The sequence below is a fragment of the Spodoptera frugiperda genome, chromosome 31 (assembly GCF_023101765.2).
Source record: "Spodoptera frugiperda isolate SF20-4 chromosome 31, AGI-APGP_CSIRO_Sfru_2.0, whole genome shotgun sequence".
Classification (NCBI taxonomy): Eukaryota; Metazoa; Arthropoda; class Insecta; order Lepidoptera; family Noctuidae; genus Spodoptera; species Spodoptera frugiperda.
In genome coordinates this window covers 5,163,996-5,181,879 of record NC_064242.1, presented here as the reverse complement: position 1 = coordinate 5,181,879, position 17,884 = coordinate 5,163,996, and the positions used below count along the sequence as shown (strand labels likewise).

Genomic DNA, 17,884 nt, shown 5'->3' with positions numbered 1-17,884 from the left:
CGTTAAATGTAAAACAAACTCGTACTAAGGACTTGAGCTGATATTTTTTGATACACTTCAGTACCGTAATTTTATTTGTTTTTAATACAATATTTTAACGCTAATAACTAACCCTAAAATGATCTATCCACTAGTTAACTGGAAAGTTGTTTTACCGTTCCAAAAAAAAAAAACAATTAAATCATTCAATTGAGATGAGATTTAATTACATGATAATTACAATCAAGGATTATTAAATAATAATGCTGTGGTTTATAGATGTATATATTGTATGTATTGTGTGTTAAGTAGAGATAAAATTACAAATGAATTTAGGTTAAAAGATTTCAACAATATCTCAAACATTTACACTTTCTTTTAAGGGGGGGAAATCATCTAATGACTTCTCCACCTAGGGCGAGGCGAGTAGGAGTGTCAGACTCGTACTGACTACTAACTAAAAACCACCCCGATACTACTCCTGTTTTTTGAGCCGAAGCCGCAGCTCCGGATAAACATTTACTTTACTTTTTTTCACATAGTGTTGTGTCTCTCTGCATCACCTTAAAGTTGACCATTGTTTTAATGTACAAAAAGTATAAAATAAAAATAAAACAACAATTTTCTAGAATAATACGTCAAGGAAAAACAAGTTCGACTAGTTTCGGAAGTCTTTGTGGTTACACTTTTGTGGTTTACATTTATTTTGTTGACATATTATTAAACAAACTTGTTTTCAATACCTACAAACAAAAATATTTAAATAAAAATAAATGGATAAGCCATTTTTTATAAGTAAATACGTCAATACATAGAGGTATTTAAAATTTTTATTGAGGAAACTTTTCATTATTTATTTAAAAGATTATCAAAATCAAAGTTCAAGCATTTATTTCAACTAAGCCATAAATAACTAATTTTGAAATGTCAACAAAATAAAGAAATCTTACTAAAATTGTAAATCCGAAAGTTTATATGTTGGTTTGTTACTGCTTTACGTCAAAACGGCTAAAGAGATCGAGATGAAATTTGAAACAGGGATAGATTATGGTCTAGAATAATACACAGGTTATTTATCCCACGGGAACGAGCAAAGTCGCTTGGAAAAGCTACTAAATAATAATCTGTAAGTCTGTCCATCAGTGAAGCTAGGCACTATTACTTGAATATTGCAGAAAATGATAATACGTATCTACTGTACAACAAAAAATATTATATTCTACCTAATGTATTAATATTAAAAGTCTCTCACATTTTTATCGCATTAAATAAAATTTTATGTGCAAATTCACTAAAATGGATTATTTTGGTACAACAAAGGATAATTCAATGCTAACAAAGGAAATTAATTCATGGTACCTAATTATTTTTTTATACCTAATATAATAAAAGCGTTCCATGTAGGTGATTCCAGTGTACCAAACATAATTATATTTTGGTATAGAAATTTCTAGCATTATTTTGTATATTTACAGAACATTTTATTTACCGCTAAGTACCTAATCTAATTACGTCTCGTCACGCCTTTTACTCCCGTAGGTAAGTAGGCAAAGGTGCACATTGCGGCACGTAATGCCACTACAATGTACATCCACTTTTCACCATTTGTATTATAAGTCCTATGTGTATTGAGGTGAGTTATCTCATTACCTATCTTCAATCCGGAGCTGCGAACTAGCTAGCGGGTTTACCGAGGCTCCGGCTCGACAAGCAGGAGTAGGAACGGGGTGGTTTTTAGTCAGTAAGAGTCTGACACTCCCTCTCGCCTCGTCCAAGGCGTGAGATGTCATTGGATGATTTTACCCCCTCAAAAAAAACCTATCTTCAAAATATGACACAGGTATATGTTATATCATAAACACATGGCAACATATCAATAAAATCTGTCTTTCATATTTATTTTGTCTTGCTTATTACTAAAATAAAAAGCTACGTCAAGTCAATGTCAAGTAAAAGTCGGAAAACGTAATTAACAAATGCTTAAATGAAAGTTTCCTCGATTTAGGATCTGGATCTGGGATTTCGCCATTAGATTTAGGCTTGGTGATAATTAAACTACATAAGAAATCACGGAGCCACGCTTGAAACAGAAACCGAATTGTGAAAATCGGATCGAATTTTCCTACCCACCCCAAAAATAAGGACCTAGGTAGTACCTACCTTTGTATATAAATAATAGAACGAAAATTCATTTTTTTCAAAGTTAGTAAAATAATCTTAATTTATAAACACGTTTTTGCACGTGTTAAACATAATGGCGCTAACTAGAGTAACTTATCCTATACAATAGAAAAGTTGACTAAACATTGACATTTTTATGTTAGTCACTTTCTTTTAACAAATATGGGAAACTAGCTTCTGCCAATGGCTTCGCCCGCATTCTCGTGGTATAAAAAGTCACTCCCTCTAGTTTTAAATCCTAGGTATTTGCCGCCCCACTCAGAGTCATTTAATAGCCACTTAACCCAGTCCTTAGAAATTGTTTTCGATACAAAATCGTTACTAAGGAATAGTTTAAGTAATCATTAAATGTCTCTGAGTCTCTGAGGATAGCAGTTAGACTGTATATTAATAAGTTCTTTTATACACGTGTTTATAGGTAAAGTTAAACATTTGCAAAGGGTTTATAGTTTATGTCATATCTAGTCGGTAATGAAGACGATAATTTGCCGCAGAGTTCGTCTCGGACCGGTCGTTTGCCTACAATGTCGGCGGTTGAAGGTCTCACTATAATCTTTCCATTTAGTCGATATATAGCTGTTAAACCTACGGCCGACGATACAGTAGTACAACCGCCTTTAATTGTTGAACATTGAGTGAGCCCAAAATGAGTTGGCAAGTGCCTATCACCAGTGTTTTGTTATGTTTTTCAATATTTGCTGTGGATACTGGATATGCTAAATTGGCGCGTAAGTTGACGTTGCGTTCTTTATTTAAATTCGTTTTATTTTCTATTTTTCAAGATAAATTTATTTTCATTTAACCAAGGCTAACAAAGAGGTTTTCTTTTATTTTTTAATGACGTTTTATTTTCATTTAGTCGTGATTTAAATTATTTCTTTTTAAGTTAATCGTTATGAACGTGATCTTATTTTACTTTCTCTCTTTACTACTGAATATTTTTATTAGATTCCAAATAAAATGTTTACGAAATATAAGAAAAGTATGGTAAATTCATTGGGTTTATTTGTAAACTAAACAATGAAGTCACTCAAAATTTAAAAAAAATTGGTTTGATATAACATGAACTTCAGAAGGCATATTAAATACTTGACATAACAGAAATGATTAATCGGTAAAACATAAGCCTTCCTAACTTGAACTTAATAGCAAATGTAGAACGTTCTTTATTAGGTATAAACTTTTTTTGGGAGGGTCAAACTTCGAAGGCATTTCCTGATCATAACTCAAAAGGATTGCTGAAATAAATTACAGTCGTGTATCTTGTGGTGTTCTTTGCCAAATTCTTGGTCATGCAGTCGATATTTTGTGTTAGACATAATATATAATAAAGAAAGAATGGGTTCTTCCACACGATAGAAGCATAGTAAAACAGAATTATTTAAGAACGATTTAAAGAAAAACTAATGTATTGGAGATTGAGATATAAATAATACTCACAGAGTCTGCATATCAGAGTTTTAGTTTTATCCGAATCTGCGGACAACTAAAGGGGTTACCCGGATTCGATCGAAGCAGGAGTAGGAACGGGGTGGTTTCTAGTCAGTAAGAGTCTGACACTCTCTTTATTTCTCCCTCACCCAGAGTGGAATGAATAATTAGTTGACTTTTCCCCCTGAAAAAGAGCTTTAGGTTTATGTTATTTTTAAATGGTTTACAATAAAAGTAAATTCTACATAACCGCGATTGAGAAAAACTAAACACAGTAATAACGCTTGCAATCTTTAATAGCAACGTCCATGTGTATCTTGACCTCTATCAAATCAGCTACAACTAAACAAAGAAAATAATAACACGATTTTTTAATTACAAATTGAATGTAAGGTTACATCAATTGCATTAGTGGAAGTACATACAAGGTTATGTTTTTGAAATTATAATTACCATTATATGAATTAACGCTTAGAAGTTTATGAATTGGAAAGAGCTTGTTCAAATGCTAATCGGTTATGATAATTATATTATAATTGTGATTACCGTTATTATAACATAACTTGTTAGATAATAATTTTATTGGAATGAATGCGTGGGTTTGGTTACGAGTAGATCTGGTTTGCTTTTTATTTTGGATGCCATTGACCCATGCTATGATTTTTCTTCCCGCATAAGAGTAGTGTAGATCATCAATATCAAACCTATTTTCGTTATATGCGACATTAACATTAAATTCATTTTTGAAATAGATCTTTTAGAGTCGTAAATGAGGGAAAGCAGGTAGAAATTATGTACAGTAATTTTAGAAAAACTAACTTTGAATGAAAATTATTCTTTATTAAAGTCTCATGTAATAGGGGGTGAGCCTATTGCCATATCCTGGACACAACCTAAAAAAAAAAAAACTGAAAATAGCCCAGAAATACTTTGCCCGATCCGGAAATTTAACCCCTTGTCCGGCATTTGCACTCGACCAACGGAGCAGACTTAAAATCTTTTTTTGTAGTAGTAAAATAGAATACCTAGATGGAATAAACAGTATAACAATAACAGCATGAGAAATTTAAACAAGACAGTAATGAGTTTATTAATTAAAACTACAGATTAAATTATTTTATTGTCCACTTTTCAAACCGATTACTTAATGTGTTCTTACATTAATTAAATGACTTTTATAATAGTCTGAATAGGAAAGTGTGTCTTAGTTTGCGTGATAAAAATGAAGATATTACCTATATTTGACTTTAGTTTATAAATAGTGACTTTGGGACAACATAGACAGGTCTTTGTGAATACCGTAAATTATTGTACCTAGTTTGTGTTTAAAACCGGTGAACGAACAAAGGAAAAAACAAAATAAATAACATCTAGTCAATCCAAGACCATTCACTTGTAAAAATATATTTGCGAACATTTCACTCAAAAAACATTCAATTTCTATAAATATCTTATTCTAATTAATTTAATCCTACAACCAAGCGACAACAACTATCTAAAATTCTCTTTCGTATAAAGAGTAAACTAGTTCTCGATGAAACCTTGACTTTGCCCTTCACGCCGGCCGGCCAAGTAATTTTGGTTACTTAATACGACCAAAACATACATTTACTTAATCATGAAGGAAACTCATGTGTGAAATACCGTCAAGTTTACGAACCGTTAGCATTAAATTTATCATTAGAACTTGAGACGGGATATTTACCATGTTTATTTATGCCTATGAGTTTCCGATATTTCGGCACTGTTGCAAGCGCCATGATCACGGATGAACTGGAAACATGGTAAATATCCCGTCTCAAGTTTTAATGATAATGTTAGTTTATGTTCATGGTTTACCTAAGTTTACATTATAGTACAATTACGATATACTAACATTATTATGACAAAATCTTGGTGTAGGATGCAATAAAAATAACGAAACATATTTTTTTTTAAATATTTCAGAGTAAAACGAAATGAATACAATGACATAGGATTATATGAATATGAATTTAATATTTGGTAGTTATTTCGTAATGGAATGTTTTCATCCATCGCTTACAAATAAATCTATTGATATGAGCTAATATTTTAGGAATCCTATTTAATACTTCAAAATTAAACATTTAATTTTACATGCCAATAAAGGAAATGTTATATTAATTCCAAATGTTTATATTAAATTGGTTTATTGATTTTAGATTTAATATTTGATTGACGTGTAACGTATTAGCGTATAAATATCACCGGAAAATAATAAGAACCGTGAGTTAATAAATTTTCTAGGAAAATTATGAACTTGTGTAGAATTCTAAACGAAAAATAAATTATATTATCTATGTTCATATTTTCGTAAATCTAGAGATCGTGCCGCACAATTTTGTTTTTAGTGTATTTACTTTTTCGGGATAAAAAGTACCCAGTGTTATGCCCAGAATACTAAAGTGTAACTATATCAAGATTCATCGTAATCGGAACGATAGTTTTTGCGGGAAGCGGGTTTTTTCATATCACATTTTTGTGTTAAGTATCTACCTAGTAACATCCCCTACATTTTTTTTAATATTTTCAGTGTACAGAATATACATTTTTTAGTTAAGTATCTACCTAGTAACATCCCCATAACATTTTTTTTTTATATTTTTAATGTACAGAATTTACACTTCTACAGTTTTATTATATGTATAGATTGTATTGTATAAGAGTCAGACGATTTGTTTCATCTTTCGCAGTCAAAGGAGTTCTAAGACGATTTTTCACAATAGGATCGGAATCCGATTCATTCATAAGTATTATATATTTAGTTTCATAACATTGTTTGCTACTACTAAACTTCGTAGACAGTTGTAAGTTACAAAAGGTTCTAGACTTACAAACGTCGCAAATAATATAGGTATTTAGTAAATATTTGTTTTGGTACCTAGATGATGTTTATTTAGTAGGTACCTGACATTATACGCAGTACATAAGAGCAAGATATTTGAAAAGTCATCATTCATATTATGTAAATGAGTACCTACATATACAATTAATAGCCTAATTGCGTTCTTTAGTTCTAATAAGTGCTTGTGATTTAAATCACTGTCGTTCTATAAAAACGATGATGGCTTGTTAAACAACTTTGGAGCAAGATTTAAGCCAACCTTTCTTAGATTTTAAGGAATCCTAAGATAGGAGACGCTTAAAGACATTTTAATTTTCACCAGTCCGTAATGATAGAAATAATGGATTAGTTGAAGAGCTCTCTTGCGCTATAGTAATATTAGTTGAGCGATGGTTTTTAGGTTGGTTGGTAAAAATAACTGTAACTTTAGAGGATTCTACTGCAGTCCATCGCATCTTGAAACTGCTTACCGGAGCTCTGGTTCGGAAAACAGGAGTAGGAACGGGTTGGTTTGTAGTCAGTGAGACTTAGGACGTCGGAAAAAGTCATTGGATGATTTTCTCCCACTCCAAAAAAGTTCATTACCATATTACTTTTTCTGTCATATAGCCTATAAATATCTACATATATATATTAAAGTTAAATAATGCAAATCAAAAAGTTTTAATCATTAACATCGAGCGATGCATAATAAATGTTTTCTTTAAACATTTTAGTTGTTGAACCACGTCATAAAAATAAAATGCATAAATATATTACAAAAGTATTTCATTATTGTCTGTGAAGAAAAATTTAATTTAAAATATATTTCTACATATAGTAGGTATCATATAAATTAGTTTTAATAAAACTATCCTTTTTTATGGTTGAAGTCGTGCGTCATCAAAATTATTAATAAACAATTAACATATTTACCACCTGAACTAAAACCAGTTGTAGACGCAGGAATAACTATTATTTATGTTCCTGCTATGTTTTAAAATGATAGTAGGTACCTATCACAAAAAAGTCGTTGCTTAGCGTTATTATAAGATTACTTCGTAGTTCAAGGTATCTTGCATTTACCTATAACTTATACAAAAAACTAAATTAAGTTTCTTCATAATAAAATATCGCTGAAAACTCGTGTTAACTCATATACTTAAATATAATTTAATATTTAATACATATAGTCAAAAGTTCAATTACTTTAAACACTTTTAAACCATTTTCTAATCGCAGATCGTCATTTTGGCACCTATAATCCTAGTTATACAGGTCTGTAGCGTACCTAACATTTTTACACCGAGGCTCCGGCTCGAAAATCAGGTGTAGGAATTGGGTCTGACACTCCCTCTCGCTTCTCCCAAGGCGGGAGAAGTCATTGGATAATTTCCCTCTCTCAAAATAAAGGCTACAAAATATATGATGTCATATCCAAAAATTGTCTGGTCACATAACTTACAAAAAATCTTATTTTATTTCAGCCGACTACATTCACCCTTGCAATGAGACATCCAGAGAATGCTTGGTGAAATCAACGCAAGAAGCTATTCCAGATTTCGTTAAAGGCATTCCAGAACTTGGTGTTCCAGTTCTAGATCCATTTACCATCGAGAAACTCTCCATCCCATTGAGTGGTTTGACCTTCACCTTCTATGGAGGAAAAGTGTCTGGATTCAGAAAATGCATTGTTGATGATGTTGTGTGAGTATTAAAACATCACAATTTCTATTTTTGTCATGGCTATTATTAAGTCTAGGTTTTATAATGCACCTGAGAAACGAGTGCGTAGTTGAAGAAGAAGAAGTCATTGGATGATTTTTAGGGTCAAAAGTCTAGTGACGAAAAGTATGTAAAAATGTGTTATCTATTTCGATGCAGCAATTTGAGAGTTACCTTCGCCTAGAAGTATTTCATTTCGCATTTCAATTTTGCTTACCATTTTTGAACATGGCGTGCGGTTTCAATTTTATTATACCATTTGAATAAGAATAAGGACTAGAAAATAAATAATAATAAAACCAAGTAAATAATATGACGTAAGATACACATAATAATAATTTACTAGATACTAAAGCATAAGCTGAAAATGAGGAAAATATAGCAAATGACGGTAATCTTTTCTTCGTGGCCTTTAAAACTAGTTTAGAACATAACTTAATAGGAAAATTGTGCCTAATTACTAAGGATATAAAGATAAATATCCACACTTCATGGCAAACATGTTATGTAACTATTTTTACCTTATACCTGCATTATATAAAATGTAGATTACTACGTGTATGATATCGACGTATCGTTTCCTTAAATTATAATTTGGGATACCTAGGAAAGTAAAAATATACCGTAACTATGTATGTTTTAGAATTGAAACTTAAACCGGGATACCTTTACCATGTTTTTTAATACGAATGAGTTACTGTGATCATGGTGCTTGCAATAGTGCCGAAATATCGGAGAAAGTTTTCAAATATAGAAGACCTAAATATTCTTTTTGCCAAGCAAAACTTTAGACTGAACCTGGAGAAATGTTTTGCCTTTGTTCGGCAATGGACGGCGTGCCTATGTATAATGATGTGATCTAGATTCATTAGAATAATGATTGTTGTCATTAGGCACGTACCTAATGCTAAAATCTCTCACTATAATCATGTGTCCGTGATTATTTGTCAAATTAACTTATAAAACCTATCTCCATTATTGTTCCTAATTTTAGAACAATGTGACCTACAAATTGCTTGCGGTCACTAATTTAAAAATAATATCAAATCTCGTTAGAGAAACGCACGTTGAACAAAGCGCTTGTTTTTAAAATTATAGCTGTAATTATTTAATCATTAATCAAAGGTTAGGATTAAATAGAAGAAAGATATTTTATGTGGTGCCGATAACGTGAACTCTTTAACCGACTTCCCAAAAAGGAAGAGGTTCTAATTAACTAGTTGTTATAAAAACTACGGATATTACAAATAATATTCCAATTTTTAAGTGTGTGAGAACCATGCTTCGGCACGAATGGGCAGGCTCGACCAGAATGATACCACGGCCTCACAGAAAACCGGCATGAAACAACGCTTGCATTGTGTTTCGTTGTGTGAGTGAGCTTACTCAAGGCCCTATTACCCCCCACCCCAATCTGTCTAATCCCCAATTTGGCAACAACCCTTAAATTCTTAACCCCCAAAAGATCAGCAACGCACTTGTAACACCTCTGGTGTTTCGGGTGTGCATGAGCGGCGGCGATTGCTTACCATCAGGCGATACGTCAGCTCATTTACCGGCTTATACCATAAAACAAAATTAGTAAACTTATTTTTCATTAGATAATAACTAAACATCTGTGATGTACCTACTATAGTAGATGCCTGTTCTCTGGCCGCTTTCGATCACAGTAACCACTTCATTTCCGTTAAGATTAAACTTTAATAGCGTGTCAGCATGTGACCTGACCGTGTCGTTTTTATAATCTACTGATAGTATAAATGTGAAAGTTTGAAACAACCTCTGGATGTTTGTTACCCTTTTCATTATTAAGTGAATCTTGATCTTCCAAATTAAAATAAAGATAGATTGACTGACGCATTGTCTAGCGGGTTCGATCCCGCACGGAGTACCTCTTTATGTGATCCACAAATTGACTCTGGTCTGGGTGTCATGTGTATGTGAACTTGTATGTTTGTAAACGCACCCAGTTAAAAAAAGATTATTAGTTTGAAGATCATAATTTACTTGTATATCAAACACTAGCTGACCCGCGCAACTTCGTTTGCGTGTATCCCGCTACTTCGACAAATACAGTCAACGCACCAACACATATTGGATAGGTACTAATTTTCAATTCACAATAACTTCTCTTTCCCTTAACCGCGTGTTTTTTGGTTTCTGTGACTCTTCTTTGATCGCCCCCTATCAGTTTTTGGAAAAAATATTTAAGTAATGTACAGATTTTTTTTTGTCTTATATGTATAGATCAAAGTCGTAGTACCTACTTTTTAATATTATTTATAGGGACGCTGCCCCCGCCGCCGCGGCCGGCCCGTACCGTGCCGCAATACTAATATCGTGATATCTCCTAAACTATATGTCTAAATAACACACTGTAAACTGCAAAAATAATCTAAATTAAATGCTCGTGATGATGAACTTACTTATTATGATAAGGTTATATGTATTATTGGTTATATCACCAGTTAAACATCACCCAACGAATTAAATGTTTTTTTAATACAGAAAAGTAGTTTTTGTGACTTAAATAAAAAAGCTGGATATATGTCATCGCGGACTTTTTTGTAGAACTAATAAAGACCAATGTTTTTGCTATACATTGTTCTTACTTGTATCCAACGGTATAAGCGGCGCACGCACAAATGCAATTTTCAATTAGATTTTTTTTCTGACTTCTTGGACATAAATCGCTATAACTCAGCTAATATAGTTTCAATGTATTTCAATTATATATAAAAACCTGTCGGAGAAAATACTCTTTCTATTAGTGAAAACCGCATCAAAATCCGTTGCGTAGTTTTAAAGTTTTATGCATACGAAGGGACTACAGACAAAATGGGCGACTTTGTTTTATACTATGTATAGATTCCGATCCCTACAGCCGTTTTGACGTGACAGAGTTATAAACATACACACAAACACAGAAACTTTTGCATTTATAATAATATTAGAAAGATGGTCTAGAATCAAACAGTGTATTAAAGAAGTACCTACTATCCTTAGAAGCCCATGACGCAGCAGGCAAAAGCTAGTCATCTCTTCGATAGATTTATGCACTATTGTATAGAAAATATTCAAACAATGACTGTCGTTATACAAATGTGATTCGGAAACATTTAAGGCCTCGAAGAGTTATTGTTTTCCAAATTTGTAATCTGGAGTGTTTATGTTATGGCTCAGATTTGGCCGCCGTCGATATCACGTCTAGCTAATGTAAAATGTATTGTTTAGAAGACACTACACATCAACGTATACAAAACTAGTATAAACTGACCGTCGAATGTGCGGAAAGATCTTATAAAGCGAGACCAAGATAAACTGGTTATGTATAGTTTGATGTGGACCCACGTCAGTCTGTACTTTCGGATCAAAATGGTCTTGATGTTATGATGTCATTTATTGGACGTCATTCATAACATCTTGTAGATCAAAATTAACATTCAATGATATAAAAGCATTGTCTGTGAGAACTAGTAATGTGAGACAGGAAAACTGATTGTTTTCTTATCAAGCAATTAATTCAAGTTACTGTCTGTACCTATTATTTTTTATTATAGAGACAGTTTAATAAACAATTTATAGACTTACTGCAATACTCAGAGTCATGTAATGGATTCTTAATCTAGTCCTTAGCAATTGTATTCGAAAAACTTTACTAAAGAATAGTTAAAGTAACCATTAATGTCTCTGAGTTAAGGCAGTTAAATTTTGTGAAAAAAGCAAGGCAAAGGTAAGTAACACCGTTTAAAAATATTACAAAAATAAAAAATAGATAAATTTAGAAACCAGTATATAAATAAAGTTTATATTTATTTAACGCCCATGCATTTAATAAGGCAAACCAGTCAATGACACATCTAATCAAAAATTAAAATTAAAACATAATAAAGATATTTCAAATGTACAATGTGAATTTCAATGATCTTATTTATAAACACGTCAATTAATCGAAATTTCTCGAACATAGATAATCGAAACAAACAAAATATCATTCTGTATCAATTAATCAATAACAATTTATATACATATTAATTATGTATAATGTACATATGTAGGTACATACATTGTAATGTCCTTCCGTTTGTGGTGTTTGTGTTATTGACAAATAAGTCCCAAACGATTAAGGAAGCTGCTTGTTTATTCTGCGGTTTAGAGGGACAAAGAAATAATTTCCAGAAACTCCTCAAATATAATTATTAATAAAAAAAAACATAATTTCTATTTACCTCTGTAATAGTGGTGATAACTTAGTACATTATATTAAAATTAATTTTACTCTTGTCGTGTATATTATTAAAAATGTAAAATAGAAGGTTAACACATTTCATAGACAATTAAAAAACGCCGTCAAACTGTCTTAACAGTTTGGTGGGTTTATGTATGTAATATTTTTGATAAAACAAATAAAGGATTTTAATAAAAAAAATAAACATAAGAAACTACATACAAACAAACATAAGTACTAGATTTAAATAAAAACTTAAATGTTCATTCTTCGTACAAAACCTCTCGAGCGTACCTAATTTAATTTTTGGTTGAAGCAATGCCATTCACTTTTAAGTCTTTTTAGGGTTCCGTAGCCAAATGGCAAAAAACGGAACCCTTATAGATTCGTCATGTCTGTCTGTCCGTCCGTCCGTCCGTCCGTCCGTATGTCACAGCCATTTATTTCCGAAACTGTTGGGCCTACATAGTTGAAACTTTGTAGGTTGATGTAGTTTGGTAACCGTTATTCGAATTTTGAACAAAAATTAATAAATTTTAAAATTAAAGGGGGGCAATCCATACATGGAACTGATTCAAAAAAAAATTTTTTTCAGCTAACATATCCGTGATGGGTGTCTATGGATAGGTCTTTAAAAAAGGCATTAAGGTTCCTAAAACCATTTTTCGTCAAAATCAACCGTTTGAAAGTTAGACGCTTCCAAAGTGGAAAAATTAGTGTCCCCCCCCCCTCTAACTTTTAAAATAAGAGAGTGAGAAAACTAAAAAAAATATATGCTGTAGATTTTAATAGAAACTAACAACGAAAATTGGTTTGAACCAGATATCATTATTAGTTTCTAAGAAATAAAACATTTTCAAAAACCGCAAATATAACTTTGTCGTTTATACAAACTCTATGTAAAACCAAGTTATTTTATAACTTTTATATTATGTCATCTACTTGCTGTTACGGAACCCTTCATGGGCGAGTCCAACTCGCACTTGGCCGGTTTTTTTGTTTCTTTAACGATGCCTTACCTGATACAGTTTTTTGGTATGTGTGCACAAAAACAGGTATTTAAAACTGTAAAGTTAATTAACTGCATTTAATTTGACCTCTGCATTTAATATTATAGGTGCATTCAATATATTTTTAATTCGACTTTAAAAATATTTTAGAAGTCAAGGTTAGCAACTCAAAAATAAATCTAAACTGTATGCTAATATGATAAATCTAGTTATTAATAAACTGAATAAAAAATAGTAATTTATTAATTGACACAAAAAGTTACACGTGACTTTGTATGTCTTAAAATCTACAAGTGAAACAAATTGCAAATGGATTCTACGTTTGTACAAATCTATTACTTCCATAGGATTTGTTCCTATTGTAATACAATAATCACACATCACATCAACAGCTTATAAGTGGCCACTGCTGACCAAAGGCATCTTCGCACACAGGGAAGGTTTGTGCATAAATCACTACGCTTGCTCTATGCGGGGTGGCGATGTCAAACTTATAATATAGAAATTATAGGCATTACAACCCTCACGATGTTTTCTTTTCCATCACCGTTTGTCATTAGTGTCTAAATAATCTTAGAAATCACCCGTACGTACAACTTGGAAATAGTCATATTGGTAGTTGCCGATGGTATGTCTCGAATTCTCGTCTTCACACATGAGAAGCGAAGCAAAAAATAATACCAGGCTTCGAGTTATTTCTTCAAAAGCGTCTAGTTTTCATTGCCATCAAGGCATCAGACCAGTCCCTTGGTATCTATTCACATTGACAATTGAAGGTCTCACCATGAAATTCACTAACAACCTAAACAAATATAAACAAGGAAATATAAAACAAACAATCACACTTCATAAAAGGTACCTTTAAACATTATTTTTTACGTTAAAAACTTCATCTCTCAAAGTGTTAATTACAAGCAAAGAATTCAAACTTCGCAAACAAACTTCAATGTTATTAGGTCGGCATTTTGTTAGGGCTGTACCTACACTGTCATGATGCGGAAGAATTTGTGTTTATGATGTCGTCAACATTATTTTTACCGACTTCAAAAAAGGAGGAGGTGTTATGTCCGTATGTTACTCTGAGATGTAAAAAAAAATACTTAAGGGTTAATTTGTTGTATTAGCGAAATTAATACGATATTTAATGTCTTTAAAAAAATATTAGGTAAAGTTCTGACGCTTACAAGAGTTTCTCTTAGTTATTGAAGTAGAGGCACAAAGATTTTCCGCCATTTTTTTTTAATCTTAAACTACACAGGCGTTTGACCACGATCTCACCTGAAACGATCTTTTGACCTACCTCAGCTCTTATAATTTTACCTATACCCCAAAATAACTACTCAATAAAATTTTACATTTCTTTACAGTTCCGAACTCGAAAAGCGTCACTTCGTTCTTGCATTCCACTGCAACTTGACTATAAAGGGTACCTACGATGCCAACGGAAGAATTCTTCTATTCCCTATCGACGGTGCGGGCAATGCCAAAATTAAGCTCAGTAAGTAACAATTTGATAAATAATTCAACACTTTGTTATGGTTTCAACTTCTTCTCTTTATCTCGCTTTTAAGTTACCATCTTTGCATTTTCAAATTCCCTGCAGTTTGCGGAGATTAACAAATTATTATGTAAACTGTTGTCTTTGTACACAGAGGGGAGAAAATCAACGTTTTCATCTTATGCATTTTTAAATATTTATTGTGATAGCACAGGGGAGTTTAGTTTTCTTTTCGCGGTAAGGAAGTTTTCACGTCATCATTTTAAAATGGAATTTGTTTTTGTATGAACATTTGGGTAATTTTCACAACCGTTTAAGAATATTGTAGGCAGAAAACCATGCTCACAGAAAAATGTTATTTAAACATACATACAAACATAATCTCACGCCTGTCTCCTATAGGGGTAGACAGAGACAAAGGAACCAATAGCTACGATTCTTAAAATGTTATTTTAAATAACTAAATAATTGCTTCGTTTTTGTTACAGCTAATCTCCGCATGAAGGTCGACATTAAAACGAAATACATAAAAGATAACAAAGGCGTCAATCACTTTTCGTTGAAAAACTACAAATACACCTTTGACTACGGTGATCGAGTCTCGTTTGAACTTGAAAATCTCTTTAAGGAGAGCAAAGAACTTAGTAAGTATAACTTCTTATAGTTAAAAGAACAAGTAAATTCTTCTACATATTTTAAAAAAGTTATATCGTTAAATATGACCAGTATCCTTAGTATGAGTTTACACTAAGTTTAATGTAATCGGAACGAAAGTGCGTTCGGCGCTATGAGTGGCCGACTCGAATAAACCAACCAAACCAATCGCCGAACGCGATTTCGTTTCGATTACAATAAACGTAAAACAAACTCGTTCGAAACCTTCTGAATACGAGGTACATAAAATTATTGTTACCTAAAGTAAAAGTCAAATAATTACTGGAACCTATTAGTAATCTTACGAGTATTTATTTTAATATTAGACTGGATAAATTTGCCACATTAAACAGTCGTGAGCTCGCTAGTAGAAGTACTATATGCTTATAGTACTTGCTAGTAATTGACAATTTCCACCACACCTATCCGTCTAATTAGTAAAACTGCGGAATTATCGGAAATGACTACTGTCCTCGATTCTACTAATCAATAAGCGACAATGGCTACAATGGCAATTATTTTACTTAATTGTCCCCAACGCTGTATCCTCTAAGGAAATCCTCTATCGATCAAGATGTGCATATCCGATATCCGTGAATGCATACATACATACTACGAGTACATACTATTGACCTACATCGCAATTGCAAATCCTATCTGGCATAATGCTAGTGCCAGACAAGTGCGCACTGAATTGTTCATATAAGTGTTCACGTTGATCACACGGACATTTGTATTTATTTTAACACGGCCTCACAGAAAACCAACGAGGCCCATTTACCCCTTCCCAATCTTCAAATCCCCGATTCCCCAACAACCCTTTAATTTCTAACCCCCAAAAGGCCGGCAACGCACTTGTAACTTCCCTGGTGTTTGGTGTGGGCAGCGGTGATTGCTTACCATCAGGTGATCCGTCTGCTAGTTTAAAACATTTTGATGCATTTTTTTTCGTATCACACAATGTGAACAAACCAGTGCGCACATGTCTGGCACCAACATAATAACTATCTGACTAGCCAAGGTCTGATGCAGATGATAATTATTGATTTCCTTTGAATTATTATTATAATAAAAATATAATTTCTTGAACTTGTTTCACCTTGTTCCATTATTGATAGAATTGTAACAAGGTAGTCCTGGTATGCGTTGGAAATTATTGTAAAAACTGACAACATAATCTCATACCTACTTAAAAAGGTTATCCGAGCAACATAGTATTTGCTTTAAATGGGTATAAGAAACCTTTATACTTAGTTTAAAGTCGGATTCGGTTCCCGGGTCCGTCAAAGTATTACTGGGAATTTTTCAGTTGATCCAATATTTCCCTGTAGTAGCACGGACTCTGGAATTGTGTCCAGCATATGACAATAGGTTTAACCCCTATTACATGGGACTTATAACATAAATGGTAAAAAGTGGGTGTACATGGTACAGTCACATTACGTGACTTAATATGCATCTCAATCTACCCCATCGGTAACAAAAGGCCTACGATACGTGTGTCTGTATACAAAATATGAAAACAACATAACAAAATAAAATCTTTTCAATTTACAGGTACAACAGTTCTTAAATTCCTAAACGAAAATTGGCGGATGGTGGCAGAAGAATTTGGAAAACCGATAGTGGACTATGCAGTGGAACTAGCAATACGGACTATCGAAAAATTCTTTATAGCTGTACCCTACGAAGAACTCATAAATGTTCCCATTCCTAAATTTTAGTGTGAACAAAGTATTATTAATTACATATTAAGTATAAGGTGATTAGTTTATTACATTTTTTCTAAGATAGTTTTTTTGTTTTATTGATTTCTATATTGAAGTGACCTCATTTCACTTCATTTCAATACATTTCCTTTCATTCCATAGCATTTCATTTTAATAAGTGGATGTCTCGTTATATAAAGGATTGTCTTACAAATACCAGCGACTTAATGTTTATATAGTCAGTTGTTTAAATCGATCCTTGACAAAGAGAGTAAGTGCTCTGTTAACTTCACAGAAGACTGTTAAGTATAATAAAAAAAAAACCTATCTACATTGAAAACTACACCATAATACTCTAGTAATAAGAGATTTGTCACCAGCAGCATTAATTCTCGGAATATCTCGTCATTTGTCTTAGTTGGACGTTAGAACGGGCACCGCCCTTACCGCGTCTTGATCATTTCCACTAGATCCTCGCCCATTATTTGTTCCGTTAGATTTTCTACATTACATCTATTTTTTTTATGGTGACTAAATGGTCTTGGACAACAGTGGCAATGTGTAAGATTTTTTTATGTGGCTAACAGATTACTGTCTCATTTTTATTACCTACTAGTTGATGCG

The 17,884-nt window shown here is 32.5% G+C and overlaps 1 protein-coding gene across 1 annotated transcript; it reads left to right on the top strand.

The window, feature by feature from the left end:
• Window positions 1-2,674: 2,674 nt before the first annotated feature.
• LOC118276479 (circadian clock-controlled protein daywake) lies at window positions 2,675-17,344 on the top strand. The gene is made up of 5 exons (XM_035594815.2): window positions 2,675-2,888; window positions 7,924-8,143; window positions 14,767-14,897; window positions 15,386-15,541; window positions 17,109-17,344. The coding sequence occupies exons 1-5, from the start codon at window positions 2,807-2,809 to the stop codon at window positions 17,273-17,275; spliced, it is 756 nt and encodes a 251-aa protein (XP_035450708.1). The 5' UTR covers window positions 2,675-2,806; the 3' UTR covers window positions 17,276-17,344.
• Window positions 17,345-17,884: the final 540 nt, after the last annotated feature.